Source organism: Daucus carota, chromosome 3, assembly GCF_001625215.2.
Source record: "Daucus carota subsp. sativus chromosome 3, DH1 v3.0, whole genome shotgun sequence".
In the NCBI taxonomy this organism is placed as follows: domain Eukaryota; kingdom Viridiplantae; phylum Streptophyta; class Magnoliopsida; order Apiales; family Apiaceae; genus Daucus; species Daucus carota.
In genome coordinates this window covers 12,875,756-12,900,769 of record NC_030383.2, presented here as the reverse complement: position 1 = coordinate 12,900,769, position 25,014 = coordinate 12,875,756, and the positions used below count along the sequence as shown (strand labels likewise).

General features: G+C 33.7%; 3 protein-coding genes across 8 annotated transcripts; 1 reads left to right on the top strand and 2 right to left on the bottom strand.

The window, feature by feature from the left end:
• The first annotated feature begins 4,397 nt into the window (after positions 1-4,397).
• On the top strand, positions 4,398-11,209 carry LOC108210780 (inositol-pentakisphosphate 2-kinase). 2 transcript variants are annotated; one of them, XM_017382186.2, is made up of 10 exons: positions 4,398-4,688; positions 4,903-5,106; positions 5,359-5,506; positions 6,260-6,300; positions 6,408-6,521; positions 6,855-7,460; positions 7,814-8,012; positions 8,638-9,380; positions 9,481-9,619; positions 10,757-11,209. In XM_017382186.2, exons 1-8 carry the CDS (start codon positions 4,584-4,586, stop codon positions 8,649-8,651), a joined length of 1,431 nt encoding a protein of 476 aa, XP_017237675.1. In that variant the 5' UTR covers positions 4,398-4,583; the 3' UTR covers positions 8,652-9,380; positions 9,481-9,619; positions 10,757-11,209. The 2 variants fall into 2 exon arrangements, with proteins under 2 accessions (XP_017237675.1, XP_017237676.1); XM_017382187.2 differs by having other exon boundaries at positions 4,399-4,688; positions 6,411-6,521.
• A 967-nt stretch (positions 11,210-12,176) lies between these two features.
• Positions 12,177-18,147, bottom strand: LOC108213405 (phosphatidylinositol/phosphatidylcholine transfer protein SFH6). Of its 5 annotated transcripts, none has more exons than XM_064088854.1 (7): positions 18,009-18,147; positions 14,788-14,965; positions 14,548-14,683; positions 14,353-14,414; positions 12,669-13,059; positions 12,467-12,541; positions 12,177-12,367 (listed from the first exon to the last, which is right to left on the bottom strand). In XM_064088854.1, exons 5-7 carry the CDS (start codon positions 13,005-13,007, stop codon positions 12,326-12,328), a joined length of 456 nt encoding a protein of 151 aa, XP_063944924.1. In that variant the 5' UTR covers positions 13,008-13,059; positions 14,353-14,414; positions 14,548-14,683; positions 14,788-14,965; positions 18,009-18,147; the 3' UTR covers positions 12,177-12,325. The 5 variants fall into 5 exon arrangements, with proteins under 5 accessions (XP_063944924.1, XP_063944923.1, XP_063944922.1 ...); XM_064088853.1 differs by lacking the exon at positions 18,009-18,147 and adding an exon at positions 15,231-17,115 and having other exon boundaries at positions 14,548-14,689; XM_064088852.1 differs by lacking the exon at positions 18,009-18,147 and adding an exon at positions 15,231-17,115.
• An 894-nt stretch (positions 18,148-19,041) lies between these two features.
• Positions 19,042-23,133, bottom strand: LOC108211699 (transcription factor bHLH110). Its single transcript, XM_017383371.2, is given in 8 exon segments — positions 19,042-19,435; positions 19,524-19,580; positions 19,902-19,967; positions 20,321-20,386; positions 20,520-20,657; positions 21,466-21,876; positions 21,878-22,133; positions 22,672-23,133. Coding segments are annotated over 8 exon segments (1,278 nt in total). The 5' UTR covers positions 22,806-23,133; the 3' UTR covers positions 19,042-19,285.
• Positions 23,134-25,014: the final 1,881 nt, after the last annotated feature.

Genomic DNA, 25,014 nt, shown 5'->3' with positions numbered 1-25,014 from the left:
ATTTTAACATATTTATTAGTATTTTAATATTAATGAATTGAATTTTAATTAAATTATATTAACCAACTACTTATATTTTCTCACGAAAAATTAACTTTAACAATTTATAATATATTTATAGATGTTTTTCTGTTATTAATATGTGATAATTTATTATTCAATTAATTTTAAATTAGATTTTTCATATTTCGTATATCTTCATATGTGTGAGAAAAGAATATATTTGTTGTGTAACAGATTAGAGTTAAAAAAAGTTACGTAATGATTTGTGTTTGTATTGAAATAGAATATGTTAGAGTTAAAAAGAGTTATATGAAGGTTTTTGTTAAAAAATGATATTCAAAATAATATATTTACAATTTTATTTTTAACATCATTATAATTTCTTTATGAAATATTATATGATAATATATTATCATTAGTGTTTTTAGTATTTGAAATTATTTAATAATGTGAGAGTAATAAACCTCCATATGTTGTAGACGTGTAGTTGCAGAGGGATAATACCAAACTAAAAATTATAACTAAAAGTTTATAGTACAAATTATATCCATGTTGACTTATTATAGTATAGATTATAATTACGATTACGATACGTACAATTTTATCAAGGATATTCACCTTTTGAGTAACAAACTTCATAAATGTTAACCCTCTATTACATAGGGACACTAAAAAAAATTGAACAAAAAATAATTAAAATTGCATGAAATGAACAGTTTATTGGAAACAGACACAATGACCTGTTCTTATTCACTGTCTGCAAATAAAAATAATCAGTTTTTTTTTACTGATAAAATGATCAGTTCTTAAAATATAAAAATTACCAACATGATCCATCCGGCAAAATCTACTTATCTACTTATATATATAATAGCCCAACAGGTTAGTGTCTACTTATCTACTTATATATATAATAGCCCAACATGTTAGTGTCAAGCCTCCCTCCTGAGCAAATAAATTACCTAGCTCCGAATCCGAGCCTAACTCCGAACCTAACTCTTTCTCATATATATAAAAAAATGTTATTATAAGACACGAACCCAAAGCCTCTCCAATTCAGGTACACCACTCAAACCATTTGAGCTACACAAACATTTAGTCTTTTATTGAAATGCATCAAATACATACATTAAGGCAGTTGCATTTATATTCTCTTCATCAATAGCCTATTTATTTGAGATTAAGTTTTTATTTCACTTAAGTCTCATATATTGTTCAATTTCAAAAACAAAAAGTCTCATATATTGTTTACATGATAGATTAATATCTATAAGTTAATTATTTACGTAGATAAATTTAAAATTGAATAAGAATCTAAATAATCGGGTTCGAACCATGATTTAGATTTCTAAAAATAGATATAATTTATATTCGAATAGAAATGAACAAATTTAAATCTAATTTAATAATCTAAATGAGTACCAATACAATATTATAGAAACTTTAAGTCTTGAATGTGAGGAATAAACACAAAAATTAAGATTTCGGTGAGCAACTTTGAAAGGAAAAATGGATAGACTTTCAACATGGACTATGCCATATTAATTTTTTTTATTATAATAAGTGATTTATAAAGAGATTACAATATTTTGGAGAACACGAAATAAGATAACCGAAAAAATATTCTTATTTATGAATTCAGAATTCGACATGTAAATAAATATTTTTTAAAAAAATTATAGATATAAGAATAGTGACAAAGACATCAAATTTAGTGTTAGAAAATATATCTAAATGACGTAATTTTTGATGATATATGAATTTGAAATATTCTAACTTGCGATATAAGGTGAATTTAGAGAAATTCTATATTGTTAATTAAAAATCAACCAAATAATAATAAAAAACGTTTATGAGACCTACTAAAAAGAATTGAGTTAGAAATTTTACTTGGTTAAAATAAAATAACACAGAGAAATAAGTTATATATGTTAATTAAGGTCTTAAAACTATAATATTAATATGCCATCAATCAATATATAACATACCAAGTAAATAAAATGATTCATACTACAATTAAATTAATTGATCATTTACAAATTAAACTAAAAAATATAATTAATTCTGAACCAAAATATAATTAATTCTGAACCGGATAATCCAACGCGATATGATGAAAATTAATATCTGACTAAATGGGACTAGATCAAGAATAGTTTTTCCATCATCTAGAATATTGAATACCTGATTTGATTTTTAACAACTGAACATGATATACTACGTTGCTCACTCTTAAGAAAATACGAGCATCAAAATATATATTTAAAAATATGAGTTTGCACAAAGCTAAAAATGTAATCACATGACTAATTAAACTAAATATTTCATGTTTTTATGAGATTCATGAGGCCTAACTCATATCTACTCTCTTTTTGCTATTTAAAATTCCAGAAAATCATTTTGAGAGCTGGTTTACAACAATTACATGAAAAATCATTACAAGACTCAATCAACAAACTCAAAAAAACTAACGATGTAAATTAAAATTTTATAACGAGACAATATTATAACATACTGTATCAAAATAATAATCATCTAATATTTTAAATTAACAATAAAAAAATTAAGACATTGAAATATTATATAATTGATATGAAAATTAAAAGGGTAAGACACATCAAAGGCGTCAGAATTTTTATGGGTACAATTATAAAGTTAGTAGTTCAATTGATGCTTTTATAATAAAATAAGGTACCGGTCTTTTTACCTACAACATATGCTTCAATTTTTATTTATACAAAGTGTGTGCAACATATGCTAAAAAAAATGTGTTAATGATCTGCCCCATCATGTATCACTTAACTATTACACAAACGTACGTTCAAAAAAGAAGAAATACATGTAAAACAACGCGAAAATCTAAAAATTTCAGTATTAATTTTAAATATAATTTTGAACATGTTGATAATATGGTAATAGCTTCTTTATCCTAATGATTTGAATATAGAAAAATCAGGCCAAATGTAATTTTTGATCCATATATTTTTTTTAAAATATAGTGCTTATTACTATTAATACTATTAGGTTGCAAATATTACGTTTTATATTTACATATTTTTTCAAAAAATAAAACATAATAATTATGCTCAAAATAATATGATAACAGTTGACACATAAATATTATTTAAAATACAACGGAAACTAGAGGCCCGTGCGTCGCACGGGCTTTTATGCTAGTTACTAGTGATATAATAACTTCGTTTTCTTAATATCCGCTATAATTTTCAGAACCGTCGGATCTCTATTTCAGGGGTCCAGATTAAAACTTCGTTTTTTTAGTATCCGCTATAATTTTCCGCAAATAGGGACATTATAGCGGATACTTAAAAAAACAGGTTTCAATCCCAGCCCTTGAAATACAGATCTGATGGCAATGGAGCTGTGTGTTGGATAATACCTCCATGACAATCGATTTTCATGGACCAAAACCCTATATGAAGGGTCCTGGTCCCTGATAACTGGTTGTCAGGGACAGGTTATTTAACACACACTTCCAGGGCCGTCAGATCTCTATTTCAAGGATCCAGATTAAAACTTCGTTTTATTAGTATCTGTTATAATTTTTGTGGATAGGGAAAGTCCCTATCCACGGAAATTTTCCGCGGATAAGAATTTTCCCTATCCGCGGAAAATTATAACGGATACTTAAAAAAACAGGTTTCAATCCCGGCCCTTGAAATACAGATCTGATGGCAATGGAGCTGTGTGTTGGATAATACCTACATGACAATCGATTGTCATGGACCAAAACCCTATACGAAGGGTCCTGATCCCTGACAACTGGTTGTCAGGAACAGGTTATTTAATACACACTTCCAGGGCCGTCGGATCTCTATTTCAAGGGTTCAGATTAAAACTTCGTTTTTTTAGTATCCGCTATAATCCTTATCCGCGGATAGGAACTTTCCCTATCCGCGAAAAATTATAACGGATACTTAAAAAAACAGATTTCAATCCTAACCTTTAAAATAAAAATCTGATGGCAATGGAGCTGTGTGTTGGGTAATACGTTTGTGACAATCGATTTTCATGGAACAAAACCCTTATATGAATCATTAATACTCCCTCCGTCCCCCTCAATTGTTTACATTGGAGGGGGACACGGAGACCAAGACAATGTATGAAAAATGAGTAAAGTTAGATGAAAAGTGAGTAAAGTGGTGGGACCCATAATAATAGATTTGAGATAGTGGAGGAAAGTAGTGGGTGTAATAGTAGTTTTTATTGTTAAATATGAGATAGTGGGGGAAGATAGTGGGTGTAATGATGAAAAAACTTACTATTTATGGTAATGTAAAGAAATGAGAGGGACATCCCAAAATAGTAACTGTAAAGAAATGAGAGGGACAAAGGGAGTATTATTTTCTCGTTTAGAGAACATGGATCTTTAATTTTGGGTAAACCGGTAATAGTAAACCTTAAAAATGCAGAGAAAAGTAGAGGGTTTTTTTTCACTCCGTTTGGGGCAGAAACCCCAAGAAGCTTGATCACACTCTATCATCCTCTACTGCCTGTATGTGTAGTAGCTATATCGGAGTATATTATACACATTTGATTGTATTTATATCATACAAATCTGGATGGAGAAAGTGGTCCTGGACGCCACACATGCAGGAGATTGGACTTACAGGGGCGAAGGAGCTGCTAATCTTGTTCTCGCTTACTCCGGATCTTCTCCTCGTTTTGTATGCTTTCTTTTCACTTTCTGTCTTTATTTTCTCCACTTTATTGCTTTTACTCTCTACATTCTTCTTACTAACTTAATTGTCTTTTCCACTGTTAATATAGACCACTTACTCTATCTGTTATTACTCACCTACAGTGCTCATATTTCAATTTCCTCGAAAAGAGGCTTATACGTTTTGTTCTTTTGCTTGTTGCTGATTATGTTATCCATAGGTTGGGAAAGTACTACGTGTGCATAAGGTTTCGAGGAGTGATTCTGAATGTGAGAATGCCCTCACAGCTTTAACCATTCATGAGTGCCTTTTGTGGAAGGAAATCGATGATCTGGTGCTAGCCCCTACCAGGGAATTTGCCGAGCATCTTTATGTGCAGCATGTAATGTGCCCGCTCCTGGGTACCGACCATGTTGACTCTGGGGTAAGGTTGTGATCTGTGCGTCTTTACGTAATTGTCAAAGTCTTTTGTTCTTTAATTATAATTTGGTCTTTTTGTTAATCAAGGTCCTTCGTGGATAGGTTAATCTTGTTGCCTGAGTGCAGTCCATGATTTTATGTTTGATGTGTTCTATACTTGCGCTAATTCGACAAGTTCACATTTATGTTTTCATAAGTTGGGCTCCTACCCCTATAACGGTTTTATTGCTGACCTTCGCCCTTCTATATTTGGCAGACTTGTGTATTTGTGGCCAAAGAATTTTTAGAGGCTGTTGAAAGCAATGTTCTTTCTCAACGTCCTTCCTGGCGAATCAATGATGCGATATCCAACACACAATGTGAATCTGCACTTCTTTTATCTGATGTCTCAGTCTTTCCCCGCAGTAAGAACCAACTTTTATTAGGGCTCACACTATCCAAGGATGTACCTTTTAACTGTTTCGAATCTGAAATATGTGGAGGTCCCAGAGAATATAGTTTCTCCCACTTAATTTACCATCTTTCTGAAAATTTGTGCTCTAAGAAGATTCAAGTCAGAAGTATTTAATATTTAGTTGATGTTGATTTTTGTACTTAACCGAAAACAGTTGTGATGTCTTGTCAGATCTTCGTTTGACTACTTTTAAGAAGTGAGGACATTGTAACACCTGTCCAGTTTACTTACTAAATATGAAACAATGTGATTGTCATCACATTGGCAGACTACAATGTAACAGTTTGAATGACATCTGTTCGTATCAAGGATCATGAGTTTGTAATGCATAATTGTAATTGTTGCATGGAAAACAATGAATAAACCCCAGTAGTCTCTAGGGTTGGAATGGAGAATCATTTTTGCTTTCATATATTTGATTACGTTTATTGCTGAGTACCATAGAACTGAAGTATTCATAGCAGCTAAAATTTAAGGAACAACCAAGCTGCATTTCTTTTATCACGACTGTTTATTGTTCACTATATCCTTGATTATTCGGGAAGAAGGGTGGCCACATGATTTATCAACTAAGTACCTGACATAAGCATTATGAAGAAAGGGATCCATGTACAAATATAGTCAATGATCTTAAGGTGCATATGATGTTTGTTGATTGCTATATGATGTGCTTCCTGCCTTTTTTCTTTCCATTTTTACCCAGGTACTCTTAAGGATGAATTCTGCATCTCTGTTGAGATAAAGGTACTGGACCTCCTTTTTTTCTCACTATGAGTGTTTTCTGCTGGTTTATTGTTTTTAAATAGACAAATTATTTTACTAATGTTTCATTTATATATATGTTTGTTAAGCAGCCTAAATGTGGATTTCTGCCAGCTTCAAGATTTATTGCCGATGAAAATTATGTAAAAAGGTGTATAACTCGATTTAAAATGCATCAGGCACTGAAACTACATCAAGGAAAGGTATCTTTCATCCCCTGCTATTTTATTCTGGAGGACAAGCTGCTATTTGTAGAATACAGTGATTAAACCACTAGTTTATAGATTTGGTTCAATAAAGCATCCCGTTCCATAACATGTTTGCAGGCGGGTATATATAAAATATAATGTAATCATTGACAGAAATATGAACACTATGCTTCAGCACTAGAAGTAAAAAGGGAACCAATAAAAGGATAAGCTTGTAGATCAACCATGATTTAATCTCTATGTGAAGTTAATTTTCCTTTCTATTATGTCCTTTTTGTTCTAATTATTTTTCTGATGTTATGTCTCACGAGTTGCAAAATTTGTCAGGTATCCAAAATAAGCGAGTATGATCCATTGGATTTGTTCTCTGGGTCCTTGGAGACAGTAAATAAAGCAATGAAGGACCTTATTGTCACACCACAGAACAACCTTCGTGTATTCCTGAATGGTACCCTTATTTTTGGGGGATCAGGCGGTCTCGCTGATCCCACTTGTTGTTTGAATGAGGAACTACTTGAAGATGCATTGAAATGTGTGATTCAGGCAGAAGATGGCATGCGCACAACTAATTTCTTACATCTTGTTGCTGAAGCAGTTTGCAGACCAGGATTATTAGATAGGCTCCTTGAGGTCCAGAAGCTTGATAAACTTGACATAGAAGGGGCAATTCATGCATATTACAATGTTATTTCCCAGCCTTGCCCAATATGCAGAGTTTTTAAGGAAAACGAAAAGAAACTTTTAGAAAGATATACTTCTTTGCACTCAGACCCATTAAGCAAGAGCTTGAAAATTGTGAAGGATTATTTGATTGCTGCTACTGCAAAGGACTTGAGTATTATGATTAGTTTTAGACCCACTGAGAAGAGGGTTATGGGATCTTCCAATGATATTGTTTCACTGAAATTAAACAGTCAGTGCTTTGAATACAAGGTATGCACCCTCCAACAGATATTCCATCACATACTTGTGCAGCTCTTTTAATAAATAATATCGGTGTCCTGGGAGGTTCATTCTACTTTAAATGACATCATTTTTTAGTAACAACTTGTGTTAATTCTTGGAGTTAATTTGTACTTGCACCAATGTATATAGCGCAGAGGTATTTCATATTGTCTTCAGTAAGAGAATATGAACATGATCAATGCATGTCATATGATTGATTCTGACTTGCTGATTTGAAAATTGCTAGAAGCTGTGAAGTTATGCAACCGATTCTTAGTAATATATAGAATAATACCTTCCTTTGCTCTGTTTGGATAGCTGACTGAATCACTCTTTGATAGGCATCATTTATTGACCTGGATATGAAACCTTTGAAGAAGATGGCATACTATTTTGAGTTGGACCAGAAAATTGTTAGACATTACTCTCAGATGGTTAAATCAAACATTTACTCGGAGAGAGTTGCTAGCATCAAGGATACACTGCACCATGAACAAACAAGTGCAGTGGAAGATGTTTCTCACACAAGAGATTCTTCTGGTAAATGATAGTAAGATGCTAAGATTTAACGAATATCTACTTCTTGGAAATATAATGAACGTGTTCTCCGTCTTGAGTTTTTTATAGATGAGTTTGCATCTAATTACCCAAGTGCTAATATGATAATTTGACCAATATGGATGAGACTATTAGCATTAATGGTTCTAAAATAATTTTATATCAAACCGACTCATTGCATTTTATTCCACCACTCAACCAAACACTTGGTTTAAGTAAGATATCTTAACCGTGTACCATCTTAACCTGATTCCTGACATAAACCTCATACCACTCCTTAAACCAACAACCGCCAAGTGGTTGAGGCTTCCTTGGTCGAGGTATGCGTGCCTGACTATTCAAATTTCTTAACTTGACCATGATAAAACACAACTACACATGTATAGTTAAGTATCATTTTTTCCTTTTCCTTCTTTTTGTGATGCCAGTTCAATCATATCATCTAGATTTGTGTTTCCAATAAATGATAAATATCATTCATATATTATTCTATATCATCAAGTAGATGTTCTACAGTAACAATTTATCTATTTTAAATGGAATAGTGCTCAAATATCACCTTTATTTAGTTGCATAATCACTATCACTGGATTATTTTTTGCTGTAGTAATTGGAGCTTAATGGGCTGTAGAAAGAAAGGACCAGATCAGGCTTTTCCTTTACTGCAAGGAAAGTGATATATCAACAACTTTGTTGTCCTGCCACCTTTCTATCTATATTCACATGCGGTGTGCATTCGCAGAGCTGGATTTTACATTAACTTATTTCGTAAAAACAGTGGGGGGCTACTGAAAGTGAAGATTGATTTTTACATCTAAATCTAAGTAGAAAGCCATCAAAGAATTCCCAACTGTTCAGTGTCCTTGTTGTACACTATGTGGTGAAGATTGTGTTGTAAGGTGTACCTGGTTTTTGTGATGTACATTACAATTTCCTAATGAAGCCTTTAGAATGAGGGGTCTGTTTGAATAACTAGTGTAATAAATAGTTTTGTGGAGATGGCCTCTGTCTCTCTTTCCTAGAGAACTGTTTTGCAGGTCTTAATGCCTCTGAAATCTAACTTGTTTGCTAGAATAAATTTCTAGTTGAATTGTTTTGATGAAAGTGGAAGGATAAAATTCCCATTTATATGCATACAAGTCAGAACAGGCATATGTACAGGATGAAAACAAATAGTCAGGCCTTATCTTTGGATTGAGTTAACCATATCTGCCGAACCATTTTACTTTCTACTATTTGTAGAATATATTGGTTGTCACTACAATAAATTGGGAACCGAATGGCCGTGAACTTAAAGATAACTGATAATGTGAGGGACTTCCATCCAGAAGGTTGATACAGTAACTGCTGGTAAGAATGCCGAATGCCTCTCTCAAACACACACACACACACACACACACACACACAAATGACTACTATTTTATTATTGACACTGATCCTAAGCCAACAGGTATGGCTACTGGTAGGACCATTCAAGATCAACACAATTTTAGTGGGGACCATCCACGCTTAACACCCATTGCAAACTGCCATCCGGGAACCTTGATATAGGGCTTCTGACAGTTCGTTCCTTCTGGATACGGTGTTTGGTAATTAACTTGGACCTTTCTTCTCAAACATTAAGTGTCGGAGATTGTAGCAGATTAATCACACATCATAGTAAACCAAATGGTCAATGTTCTTGGCGTGCATGCTTTTTAACATTACTAACATGACATTTACAACTGGATGGCATGCTGTACATTGAACCTATTAATATACAAAGTTGTTACTATTTTACCAATGATGTAATAAATTATATCATTCTTGAGTAGCGGGTATTAGGTGTCAGCTGCAACAATTGAATAACATTAGCAGATTTATTTGTGAAATCGTATCTCTAACTTATTGCTCTTTCCTATTCTTGTTATAGTATTAGCTTATATGGTGTCTGCTGAGTTCCTTGAGTTTTTAGTGTACTATCCGTGAGTATCTGTTGGGTGTAAACCCTTGTTTTACTGGGTCCTTGCAAGTATTTTCTTTTCCTGCCTGAGCATGTCTATTGTGACCTAGCTTTAGTTGATGATTAAGAATTTTCAAATTTTTAATCACAGGAAACAGAAATGCTCAATCTTCTAATTTATGTTCAACGTAATTGAACACCAGCAATTTTTGGCTAACATTTGTGTTGCATAGCAAGTACAAAATTCATGTTTAATGCTAAATGTCAGACCTCTATTTACTTCTAACCGCAAGCATTTATATGTTCACCTACTAAAATTGTCAGTCCATTTAGTTTTCTACCAGCCCTCTGACTGGAACTGCATTAGATAAAACCTTATGAAGGGTAGGAAAGTATTTTCCAGCAAGAAAATCTAATAAAATAGGTACTTGTATTTTTATAAATAGTACTGTATCAGCTATTGATTTCACGAAATATATGCACCAGCAAACTCCATATTTGGTTAGGACCAAGCTTAAATTGTTAGTGATACCATGTCAAAGGTTCTGCTCTGCTTCTGTGCTTTATATTACATGCTTTGGTTATTAGTGTAATGTTTAAGCATGGTCTTGTCTGTTTATTTGTGCATGCAGTTGTTATGCCGTAACTCTGCCATGTTCTTGTACATTTATTTATACTGACAGTCTGCAGTACTACATTAATATACACTGGCAGTCTGCAGTACTTTCCTGTGTAATATATCGGACTTTATAACCTTACTTTATGCTCTGCCATTTTGCTGCAGAAAACAGTTGTGTCAGTGGATTTACTCTGCTCAAAGTGCAGGAAGAAGGTGATGAAGTTAATATCATCTATAGAAGGGATAAATTCAATTGTCCTCGACCCTTCAAAAAATACAGTGACGGTAATTGGTGAATCGGATCCAGTATGCATCATTAAACAGGTGAGAAAGTTCCGTAGTACTGCACAGATTATGAGTATTGGGCCGCCAAAGGTAGAAGAGAAAAAGGATGAGAAGAAAGAAGCATTTCCTTCTCTTCCAAGAACATGTCAGAGATGTGATGTCTGGTATGTCGTTGGTCAAGATTATACTCCCTGCCACATTTTATGATCAATGATGGACTACATTATATAAAATTCAGACAAACTTGTCAACTTGAGCGGTTTGTTACGCAACAATTGTGTCTGCATGCTTGCAGACATTGATTTAAATCATAAAAGGATCTGGGTTCTGTCTCACTTGGCCTTTGTCCAAATTTTTATTGTACATGTACTCCTATTTCAACTGTAATTGTAAAATTATGATCTCAGGTCATTTTTCTTCTGTGGACACGTATGGTTTAATTAAACTGGTCTAATATGTATAGAAAACATATAATTCAATCGGAGTATCTGAAATCCAAAATTAAACAAGTAATACTTGTCATCAGTGGGGATTCTCTTTTTTCTAGTGTCACTGTGCTACATTTATAACAATATTAGAAAAGTTTTGACAAGTCTCTATACGTGGATTTGATAGGCATATTATGCGAAAAAATGTCATTTAGGTAGGACTATGTTACTGAGACCAACGTGAAGAGGACAAAGGTTTTAGTTGACAGAGATGCCTACAAATGGGTGCCACTACCGGCATTCATTTTCATTCCAACTAGTAACAACCGAAACATAATGATACATTTCTGCAGTAGGTGCATGAATATTGTAAAATATATACTGTAATAAAGTAGAGAAGTGAATTTTCCTGACAATCTACTATATGTAGACTAAAAGAGCATGTAATGCTAAAAATCAATAATTCAAGCTACAAAGTGAGTTTTGCCTTAAAATTTTAAAATGAATGTATGGAAGTCAAAAAATCTTGTAAAGTTGGAAAAATGGCTTTAAAATTATTTTATAATTATAATTTTGAATGATAACTGTTTATATTTGTTTAAATGGAACAATCTATCAAATTTATTTTTATTATTATATTTTTAATAAGTCATCAGTTATTAATATATAAATTTTTAATGAGATAACTATAATCAATATCTATAGATAATATTCAACATGATTGTTATAAAATCATTATTCTATAATGATAAATTTATTTGGCCGGATTGTTAAATAGATCATTAAATATCACGCGTTAACCGAAAATTTGTGTATTTGTGATTTTAAATTGTATTTTCCCTCAACATGATATACTATGGTTAACACCACTAAAATGTATTATGTGCATTTATAAGCTAATGAAACCATTATAAATGGCCAACTAAAATAAAAATTATACAAAGAGTTCCTCCAGATCAACTTTGATTCGCACGCTCTGCAGAAATGAATCCATATGTCCATGGTGTTTAATCTAGCATAGTTATTTCAAAGATTTTCTCGTGCACCATCTTTTCTTCTTTCCCTGCTTTGCACAATTTCAGCCAACAAGAGAGTCAATATAAATCAAAAGTTATAAAAGACTATTTTTTCAGCTTGGAAGACATGTTTGCTACTAGCTTACCAGTGACATTGCTGCTTCTTGACTATCTACACATGCAAGGAGTTCATCTTGCCTTAACAGGGCTTCGTGCAGAGCCTTCCCATACCAGAACGGAAGAGCAAAGAGAACAGATTATTAAGCAATCAACACAGTACTGACTTATTTATAGGAATTGTTATATGGGTACAGGGACAGGCAATTTAGACTGACATTGCATTATTACCTTCTTGGTGGAAATTAATTCGGCTTCTAATGCATCCACACGACAAACAACAGCCTTAAGAAGCTCTTCTCTCTCTTTTGGCATTGCATATGACTTCACCTGCAACATGTTAATTTTTCTCTCCAGCTCGTTAATTATTTGGTAAGGATTTGAGAATCTTTCTTCTTCACGGAAGTCAGCACTTGTAGGATCAACGAATTCTTTTGTATCTGGTAATTCACGAGTCCATGCTATGGACTTCAGGGTGGAAACTGTAGAAGCATATATCTTGTTCATGTAGGATATAACCAAACGAATGCAAGTAGAAATCCCATGGAGATGACCATAAGTTTGGTGCATGTCTGGGCAAGAAGTCTCCTCAAAGTTAATTTATCTGGGAAGTGTAGTTCTCCTGCATAGCATTCTTTGAGTTATATAAAGAATGATCTGATTCAAATGAGAGTTGCAACAGAAGGAAAAACCTGTCATAAAAAGAACAATGATCGACATTCAAATATATAGCAGGACTAGATCTTGATACTATTGATACTCTTTGAAGTTTTAACATATATAAGGGCAAGCTGGAAGATATTAAAGTGGGGATATGATAAAACCATTTTGCTCAATCAAACGCAAAATTCATCCAAATATTACGCCCTGATGATGAATCAAAAACAAACCTGGCAACTATCTTAGCTAACAAACCTTACAAACCTCCAGAATTCACCAATATCAGCATAGGATGCTGATATTTTGAATATAAGTATAGGGAAAATACCGTGTTCATTCAAACTTACCAGCGATTCACTAAATATATAAATATTGCTTACCTCAGTCTGTATATTGGAGGGTAAGATGGTTCGTATTTTTTAACACAATTGTTGTGTTTCCAATCTTGGAACAGAAAAACATTTCATATTTCAAGTTTGTACGCACATTTCTGGGACATGGTCAAGCAGATAGAATTCCCTCCAAGACAATATAATACCCAATCAGCAGCTATCTATGTGATCTGAAACTTGACAATCTGAAAGTACTTCAAGTAGAGATGCAAATCTTGTGAAGCTAAAACAAATATACAAGAAATGCTATATCTATTAATGCGGCTTTGAAAATCCAATTGCAACAAAAAAGTATGAACCTATGAATTTTTAATATGCTTGGAGAATTCTGTATGTTTATCTGTAATCTATGAAATCAACGACGAGAAGAGGATAAAAACATCTCGACAAGAACAAGAAGTTATTAAAATAAAGAAAAAATGTGATGCATAAGACATTATAAGGCCGTCTGGAATTGTGCAGTTGTAATTAACAATGATATATAAAATTTGCAATGTTTAATAGAATATAGAAAACAAAGAAGCTGAAGAAAAGATGATTATGCAAAAAAACACATATAACAAAATGCCAAAAAAATCTTGAAGATCATGTACAGATCTAAATGTGTTATGCATCATTGCATTTCTCACTTACCAGTGCATACACGCGAGACTCTACTACATTTTTATCACTAAAATTCATATTATTGCTAGTATTGAAGAAGTGAAAACTTAAATCTAGTTCTCACTGCACCTACAAGTTTTAATGCAAGCTTAACAATCTTCAAGAAGCTCGTTACATGTTAAATCTGTAGGAACAAATTGAAGCAGTTTCATCAACTGAAGACTAAAGGGGTGAAATGCTTTCTGAGTTCAGATCTTCACCTACATCTTGCAAAACGAATCAACCTCACTGGTAGGGCTTCTAAGTACCTGTACCTATATGGCTGTAAACAAATTCAAAAGCTTATTACTGACTGTAGAAGACCAGAGAAAATACCAAACTTTTCTAATCCCTTTTATGTAGTCATTAATATATTGGCTAACACTACAAAATCTCAAAATTTACCAAACAATTACTTTTGATAATGGTGATCATAACTTTTCACTTGGAGGTATTAAACTTAGTTCTGATTAGCTCATGGCCTTTCTTGGAAAAGTAATCTCCTCATTTACAGCTCCAGAGTCAATCATGAATTTAGTGGTGCCCAGTGCCCTGTATCTTAGCATCAACGTTTCCATGTTAACATTAAAAATCCCAATAATATAAGAAACATAAAAGATTTTTAGCAAAGACGACAAATTCAAATGTAAACATACCTGTGGAGAAAGGAGCTGACGTCCACCTGTAACCGTTCCTTCACTTTTTGATTGCTTTCCTGTCTGTCTAGAACACTCTGCTTCACTACTCTAAACCATCTGCCTGATCAGTAATATTAAGCTGGGATCTGAGATCTTAAACAACTAGAAACCACCAACTAGAAACTCTGGCAACTCACTGGTAACAAGAATACAATGTAGCTTTAAATTAAAGAACTACTAGGCTACTCAATGAGTAATAATATTATACATGTCATCCATGAACATATGTGAATCACCCCTCATCAGTTATTCAAGCAATTTGTTCTGGTATCTTTTGCCAAGAATCTCATAATAGTGAAAACAAATATTTAATAGAGGGACAAAGAACAAGATACTATTCTCAAAGACAACACTGCTCTTGGGCTTTATAACAGAAAGATAAGTAAACGCTCTGAACACACCTGAATTTTTGAAGGAGTTGTAGGATCAATGTAGCTCTTCCTAAAAAAACATTTGAGGCAATCCAAAAGACATGACCAGCATTTACTATAAACATCTGGTTAAGTTTCAGCATAAAATACATACTCAAAAGTATGTTCCTTTGACTCAGTAAACTCATTCAGTGATGTCATTTGATATCAAGAATTCTCCCATTTGACCATGAACACATGAAAATGAAATACCTTAGCATATACTAATTCAAATGTCAGCTCATGTGTTTGCATCCGGAACTCAAAATTCTAATTTAAGCTTGTGAAACAAAATAGACAAATAAAAATCACTGGAATACTTACAATTTAATTTTATTATTCCATCGCTTTACATTTTTCTCCGACTAAACACAACGTGAAACCACTATTTAACCTGGCGAGGACTGAGGAGTTCATTTTATTTGATAATTCCTAAACATTAATCTAACAATAAAGGACTGATCGCAAATTAGCCAAGAGAATAACTTGATACAGTGTAGGAGGAAATCAGAAATAGACAAAGTACTCTGACATTAGTTTTACTGATCTGTTTATATTAATAGGATTATATATGGATATTTAGAAGCATTCTACTAATAACCAATTAAATTAAGGTGTATAGCCATTCTGTATAGAAAATGTTTCCAAATCACTGCACAAGTGGCTAAAGAGTTAAGAATATGGACCAGTTGAGTTTGTGAAATGCTTTTTGACATTCTTTCATGCATGTATACATGGACAGACAGAATCAAAAAAAGTTTTAATTGTGCAATGCCTCCAAGGCCTGTTCATCTGTGACCAGAACTGGGGTAATTTGTCCCTCCACTGAGCTAGAAGAAATCATTTGAAGAAGTACAACAAGAAAAAAAAACTGAAATGAAGCCAGAAACTGTAACAACACAGAGTAGCTTGGACCTAACAGCAAGAAGAGCATAGAAATTACAGGGGTAAGCTAGATGTCGGCAATACAGGACTTTAAGTTGCTCTCCTACATAAATTTCGCTATTTGCAAGTATGTTCCTCTCCCTGAAAAATATTAGGTGTTGTATGGCAACAAGTACACTTCCAGCCAGTGTAAGTGCATCCAAACCCATAAAATAGATTGATCAAGCACATCGCGACTATTAGTCAATTCCAATGAAAGAATCATGTCATGAGAAAAACATGGACTCATTACGAGGCATGTAAGATTCTTTGGGGAAACCCTAATATTCTGCAATGGTGATCAAATATCTGACCAACCCAACATTTTTCATGGCCTGTATCTGGAGATGAAATTTTTTTACTATAGACCAAGATGCATACAAATTAAAAAAAAGTCATTAATCGACTCTGTTATTTATCTGTCTACTAGTAGTAGAACCCAGCATATTAGGCCTCTGGAGAAAATTCAAATAAGTTGGCAGATATCTTCTAATATATGCAATAATAACAGATCCTCTTTAATTATTTATTAGTCCACGCTACACAGGTGACTAAGGTCCTTACGGTTCATAAAAGATTGCTGAAACAGAACCGATAATTAAATTAATTTTCATTTCGTATCAACTCCAGCTTCTGTTTTCTAATGTTAGTTTAGAATGCAATGTTCATGACAGTTTGTAACATAAAACAGCACGCCCAATGTCCTACTAGAGAACAATCATCGTAGTAAAGAGAGAAAATGAGATACCAAATTTGAGCCACAAAATTCAAAATGAGATAATACAGATACCGGCCTAGGATGATACGGTGAAAATTCAGATCTTAATGGTGATGATTGTACGAAGACTTTTTGCCGTAACATATAGACGTGTTGACATACATCAAATAGATGGAAGGTAGCTATCAACATTTGGATTGCTTATGAGATTCTTTTGACGATACCTGTTACTGTTGCTTATGCAACAAAATGGAGTTTTAAGCTGATAAAATTCTATCTTCGGTGAACTATGTCTTATGAAGACTTCGTGTCTTATCTATGTTATCAAAGCTATGTTATTAATAGAAAATGATATAGTAGAAAAACTTGATTGATAAACTTCAGAGTTGTGACCATAGTTTACACTGATTTCCAAAAAGTTGGCGAGAGTTCCAAATTTTCAGAACGGTAGCCAAACTTTGGCTCCGCTTTTTAAAAGTGTGGCTCCCCGTTAAAACTCTACTATATATTAACTACGGGTCTTTAGATATTTGTGTGTTGTGACGAAAAATGAACTTTCGACCATGTTATATATTGAAAATGATTAGCACTAAATTTCTGTCATAAAAATCCGAAGATGTCGAGGTGCTGGAAATAACGAAGTCTCTTGGATGCAATATCAAAAAACTAGTTTGTTTTCATAAAGTACTGGTTACTGAAATGTTGCTGGTCAAATCCCCTTTAAAGTCAATACAGGCCTGATTGAATATTCAGGAACAGCATTCTTTTATTCCAAATGATGACACTCAAAACAACAAAAGGAACAGTTCAAACTGATCCACTGTCAATTTCTAAGCTATGTACATACATACTTTGTTCAAGAGAATCAAGACCATGCGTGAACTAAAAGTCCATGATACATATACTTGGAAAAGTGTCATCAATATTTTGTAAACAGTCAGGCAGACGAGGGCATGCAGCAGCAGATCGAAGAAGACAAAATATGGTGCTCTATCAAATTATTGTATACGCTGATTAAAGAAGATTGTGCAAATGATGCAAAAGTGAATTTTGCCGAGACTTTTTAGAAGAATATATATACAAAGTCTTACTTGAACAAATTCCTAAATACAAACCGGAATACAAACCTGTGCTTGCCAAGGGGAAAGTTATGGATCCCGAGTATGAACCCCAAGTTGGACCTTGGCGAAGTCCATGTGAGGACTACTAGATGGGGAGATTAAGTCTGAAATTTCACACGTGCTTGTGTTCGCAAGGCGGTTGCAAGAGTTAGGGAATTGACTATAAGATAAAGGAAAATGCTTGGTGCACATGATTGTATACAAAAACATGTACATAATGACATGTGGTGGATTTTAATTGGATGGCCCCTTGCATTTACACCAACCATCCCAATTAAAACCCACCACATCATTTGCCACATCATTATGTACAAATTTTCTGTACACAATTATGTGCACCTAGCAATACTCTAAGATAAATGACCAACTCCGCTGGTCGGTTTTATCATGTTCTTTAGTGCAATAAAATGAATATTGATATCAATTAAAGATTTTTCACCTCCCTCCCTCCCAAAATCCTAGCCTTCAAAGATTTTCGGGGGGCCTTCGATCAGTTTTTACCGGTGAAAAGCTGCAATTCTCTTTTACTGTTTTCTTGTTTGAAATCTCATTTTCCTTTGAATAAGTTCCCAATTTATTTGGATTTTGTTAGTCTCTTCTTCTTGTGAGAGTTGATTTTATTTTAGTGTTTGACATGATCGAATGACATGATTTTCGTGGGTTTGATTCAGTTTTGAAGGTTATTATGAGATCGCATATGTGGTCGATTGTTCAGAACAATCATGTGAAAATCAAATGGGTGAAAACAAGTACATAAATTCAAACCATCTTCAAATGGCTTAGTTGCCTCTCCAAGAAAGAAACATTCAACAACGATATTCTTCGACGTCTCTCCAATTTTGATAGTATTTTGTAGATGTTGTATGACGTTTAATTAATGAATTTATTCTTTTTTATAGAAAAAATATCAATTATATTGAGACTAGTTAAAGTTTTAGATAGTTTTATAACAAGTAGTTAGTGTAATAGTAATATACACTGTACATGAACAATCGCAAGGGACAAAGAAATAGTGACTTAAAAAATAAATGACGCATGATAAATCAAGAATGATAGATTGATTGATCGATGAATGATGGATCAAGTTTGGTCCATCCCAGAGTGTGCTACAAGATGACCAAATCTGCTCCATCAAAGCCCATATGCATCATCATCACTTAAGAATACATTAATTAGAAACTAATTATTCTCCGCCCATGCATATGCCGCAACATACAGTACATGATCCAGACTTAATTAACTCTACTGCGAGCTAGCTAGTTTTACGATGTTCGAAAATGGATTCAAGAAAAGCCACTGAAATTAGGAGGCGGCCAAACACCTCCGCCGCCATCAGTAACGTAGGATAAGCAGGACAAGGGCACGAGACAGAGCCCTCGGGTCCTCAGATCTCTCATCCCCTCAGCTTCTTCTCCGTTTCCGTCTCCTAAACCCTGATCATCCACAAAGCTAATTAACCAGCTCAGTATATTTAAGCATATAAATTAAATACGTGACATTGTATGAGTTTCTTCGGCTTACCCCTTGCGTCTTTTTAGTCCTGTTGCGCGATGACTTCATGTATGGGACGCTGAGAGTCTGCGTTAAGGAACAAGAAGAAAAATTATTTCTAACGGATGATTCTTGTTCTTATGATAACACGAAGACGATGATTAAATTCTGGATAAAATTATATACATGTGTGTGAATGCACAATGCTTTGCAATCGAACATTAAAGATAACATGTTGCTAGCTAAACTGAAACGAGACACATATATTAAGGAACATATACTATATATATATACAATTAATGAAGAGTGTCAATAAACCTTTTAAGCTAGCTTAAGCAGCAAACTTGGAACAATACATCTGAGTATAGAATTCAAGTAGACTAGGAGAAATAAAATCAACGAAGATACCTCAACTTGGTTCTGGAGAAATTTGATATATCCAATAGCCTCCATTAGCACAGATGCTGTATCTGTCTGCAATGTTAATCGAACTTACATATTACTTTTTGTAAGTCTAATCTATCAACTGAGCTTCTACAAACATTTACAGTTTATTTCTTAATACTAGGTTTATTTCTTAATTTAGCGTTTTACATTTTTTGTGAATTTTAAAGGTCAGATGATGATCATATATACTGATTTTTAACTATAATGAGAGCTTGAAAAGAAAAATTCTCTATTAAAGTATAGGCTAACTCTATGGTTCTATCATGGCCTCTAAGCTGTCTAATTTTTATGGAAAGTAATCGTGATGCATGCTTTTATATATTTCTGTTCTCCATGTATCTAACTTTATTCAAGATTAAACAAAGAAGCAAAAAATGTACCTTGCCAAAAGGTGCCACTAGTTGCTGGAGAGCTGCAATTCTATCTCCCAACTTCTCTTTCCTAACCTGATACAAAATTAAGATTCAAGATTTACTAAACATATAGGAGTAAATATTACATTAAGCACAAATATAAACAAGATCAGTTCAGTATACAAATTATAATGCTTTTACGGAAAAAAAACAAAATATTTATCACCTTAAAGGGCGGACATGAAGAGCGTGAATCCAATCGAGATTTCTTCGGTGCTGCTTGAGGTGGCTTAGTTTCAAGCGAACTGCTGGGTCTTTTCACTTCTGAAACTCCATTGTTGTGGAACGGTGACGATGACGTTACCTTTAAGATAGCAAAATAAACAATTTATGAATTATATGATTGAGAATTATTATTAAAGCTATGAAAATGAATCTCTTATAATAAAAGACATCATATGTCTGATAAATGTAAAAGGGAGAATGTATAAAGCTGGAAGTATCTTTTTATCATCAAAAAAGAGAAAGGCATGCATCCCCTCCGGTGTCATTTGATCTCAAACGAAAATTAATAAGACAGATTAACTTTATTAAATTTTTACTAGCTACTTCACTTTTCTATTTTACTTTATTTATTAGTTATATTTCCTGGCTCAAATATAAATAAAACATGGAGCTACATATATGAAAGGTAAGGTGCTAGCTACTGCAGTACTAGTAGATTACTACACTGTAATTGTTCTTTTGCCCTAGCTGGCTATGTAATTAGGGAGTGTTTTTAGTAATAATTAAGAGTCTAATTAGTCTTGCTCATACATTGTTATTTTATAATGAACATGATCAGCTAAGAGCCATTATCTGTATAAACCTAAATTATGTAATTAACTATCATACTTCATGATATATATTTTAAGCATCTAGGAGCCATGTAATTACAGATGTGGGAGTTAGATTAGTGATGCATACAGATATCCTCAGTTATATACATTTAATTTGCACGTTGAAATCACTATATATACTCTCTGGAAATAAACTTGTAAAGAAGATTATGAAGAAGAAGAATAAAAGAATACTACCAAATTAGAAAGCTCTTTTCTCTAGGCATATGGTTATGGTTGTTCAATGTGCTAGAAGAAAAAGAACTTTAGGAATAAGGGTTTTATTATACTCACATTAGTAGGGCAACTTGATGGCCTGCCAGGACTTAATTGAAGCTGCATATTCTGAAGACTATAAGGAAGACTGGTTTTGAAAAGGCCAAGGTGGTCATGAGGAGATTGGCTATATCCAGCACTAAATCTCGTCGAATTGAAGAGATCTAAGGACTCCAAGTTCATGCTTAAAGAGCTTGATGACATTAATGATGAATTAGAAGAAGCTGCAGTCTGAGTTAACTCAGAGATATTTATCGTTGGCAATATTTGGCTGAAGGTTCCTCTCGCAACACTTGTAGCCGATGTAGGACAGTAGTACTTCTGTGGTGGACTGGAATAGAATCCTCCAACTCCTCCACCTGCTGCTGCTGGAAGTTGAAAGCCGTTGATTTGACAACCAGAAGAGAAGGTTCTAATTAAGCAAATTTCTCTGATCATTTTTAAGGTAGTCGTCGCTTGAGTTAGATAACAAGTGGAAATCTCCTATGCTGGATGATGATGGACTGTTTAACATGTCGGTGAATCTTGGATAATCTGAATGATGAACAGAAGATGAAGAAAGCTCTTCTTTAATCCTTGCAAGTTGCACTTGATCATGAGCAGACAATGTCGCGAAACTTGATCCAAAATCCATCTCTTGAGTCATGGGAGGGACATTAACATTAGGATTGAATTCACCGTTACTTCTGCACAAAGCACACAGACAGTTGCTACAGGATGCAAAAAAAAAGTCAAACAAATCAAGCTAGAAACCCTAAAAATTAGTACTATGCCATCAAGGTTCTGTGCTATTAGAAAATGCATCCAAAGAGGAGGAAAATGAGCTGTTGATCTCCTTTATAGGCATTACAATCTTCCTAATTCGACTTGGAATATACTATATATCGAATCATACATAGGAATATTCACAAAGATAGCTGAAGGTTGCATGGAGGCTTTGCAGCTATAACAAGATCAATTATACTAGAGAATAAATATTTATATAGGTTAGGGAAAAAAGAGAGAGATTCCAGTATGACAAGGCCGAAAATCATAAATGTTGTAAAAAAAATGAGGTAAGTGTGTTAAAATATCACAATTTAGATGCTGATTTGAAAAGCTAATTATTCAGCTCATCAGTATAATTTAAAGACTTGTAATATGTAGCTAGTGGAGTGTGTGTGTGAATGATAAAGAGGGAGATGAAAGAGAGGGGGTGAAGAAAGATGAGCAAAAATAACTTACAAAATGGTGTTTGGGGACCAGGCAGCACGGCTGGCTTCAACTTGATAAAAAGGAGGAGCATCAAAAGGAGAGGAAGACTCATCACCAAGCTGCTGCTGCTGTTGATGCTTGTAATGAAGATTTGCAGACTCCATTAAATTATACAAGGCCAATATATAGGATATATTTATATCAAAAAGAGGATGCTTGAAAATCCCAAGATCAATGATAGGTGTTTAAGTAGAGAGATAATAGTAATTACTACTAGTAAATAAAGATAAAGGAGGAGGAGAAGAGGAGAGCTTCCACTAGAAATCAAGACAGTAGAATGATATGATTCAGGTGACAACCCAAAAACAAGTTGGTGGTGTGCTAGCTAGCTAGGCCTAGCTTTCTCTCACTCACTTTTCTCATATATACTGAGTTTGAATCTTTACTCTTTCAAACCCTCTTCTTAAAGTAGTCTTGTAAAGTAAGAAAGCTAGCCTATTATTTTTATATGCATCTCTCTCCTTGTTCTCTCTCACCTCTCGCTCATTTATTTTTGTTTCTCCAAATTTCTCTTTTGGAGTCCAACTTTTTGGCACAAACATGAATATGTTTTTTTATGTGTGAAAACTTGCATCCTTATCTGATCTGTAGTGAGCACTCGATGACTGCAATTACAGGGAGATGATTAAAGCTCTCCTCTCTACGCCATATATGAATATGATTATGTGCTGCAGCCTCTGCCTTCGATCCCAAGTCTTTCAACAAAAGTCTCATTACACAATTTATGGACCCCTTGTCATCATGCCCCCTCCCTCTCTTGCCCACATGTTCCTCACCCTTTTTTTAACAGGATTGTTCTCCTTACAACACTGCCGTTTGAACAGTTGCATGCGGAGCCCAAAATCATAATCAGCCGGAGCTTTAATTTGATGTCATACATATTTTATCCTTATTTCGGAAGGCTAAAAACAACATCTAAATCCTATATATTTTTTGCACACCTTGACAATATTGTTGTAAAATGATTGAGTAATTATATCTATTATATGGATCTAAGCATATGCTTCCTCACTTGTATCGTTTATAGTCATTCATCGTTTGAGCAAATAAATTTGAGTAGTCAGTACACGACAAAAAGTATTAGTCTAAATATTGATGTGTAGCTTGATCATCCTCTGTCATTACAAGAAAAAAGACTTCTTACATTAGTTATATCTATCATATAGATCTAAAAAATACCCTTGTGGACTTGTATTGTTCATAGTCACTCATCCTTTGAGCAACTAAATTTGAGTAGTCACTAAAGAACATAAAGTATAATGTAAATATTCATGTGCAACTTGTTCATCCTCTAACAATACCACAAGAATAATATTTTTTGTGATCGAGAAATCGATCAATATTAGTCTAAAATTGATCATAATACGTCAATAACAACCGATCATATTCGGTAATATGAAAACTCTTCATTTTCGGTCATATCATTCATTATTTGTGTTGACGAGCATAAACGGTTCCTTATGTGACTGGTCCACATTACTAACATGTGAGTGTCACGTGTGTGAGCCTGTACCGACGTATGAGTGTCATTCTGAGATTTGTCTAGAACTCTTATAATTTGTTCAAATGGTTGATCTAACACCTCAATATCATAATATGTTAATTAATATATATCGAATAAAATGTCTTAAAAGATTCAGCTAATTTCCAAAAATTTGATCAATTATTTTTTTACCAATATCGGTATACTGCTTGCTTTATGAAAAAGATACAAGCACGTCATGCTATCTTGTACCATTTTCCTGTTTTGACGTCGTTAGAAACCGTTTTCTATGGAGTACTAAACTACCTATCCAAAGAACTGTTCTTCAAATAATTAATTAATGACCTGGTCCACTCATATAGTAATAATTTTTATAAAACTACTATATCCGGCAACTGTTATTCCCCACCTCGCACATACATACACTGATCAAGGGCATGATGGCGGCCGCGCCCTTTGTTCATTCATGTTAATTGCTCACAACCCTAATTAACGTTCTTCATACAAATTCGTTTATGGTTCGCTGTATCGTTTAAGTTGAAGTTAGTGGTTCAATTATACGGTGCTATTGTCATAATCCATCGTATCGATCTGGATTTAGAAAATTTTGAAATTAATTAGTTTTATCAATAAAACCAAGATCTAATCCTTTTGGGTGAGTTCTTGTTGAGTACCTTGTCATCAAGGTCGTGCCCATCTTTTTGGGATGTTTGTGTCTGTTTTGACGTTTCTGTGTGTTTTGTTATGGGTCTCGGTAATGTTTCTAAGAAGGAGTTACATGATATTTTGGGTAATCCGTGAGGCTTGTATCAGATATGGCACGGTGGTGA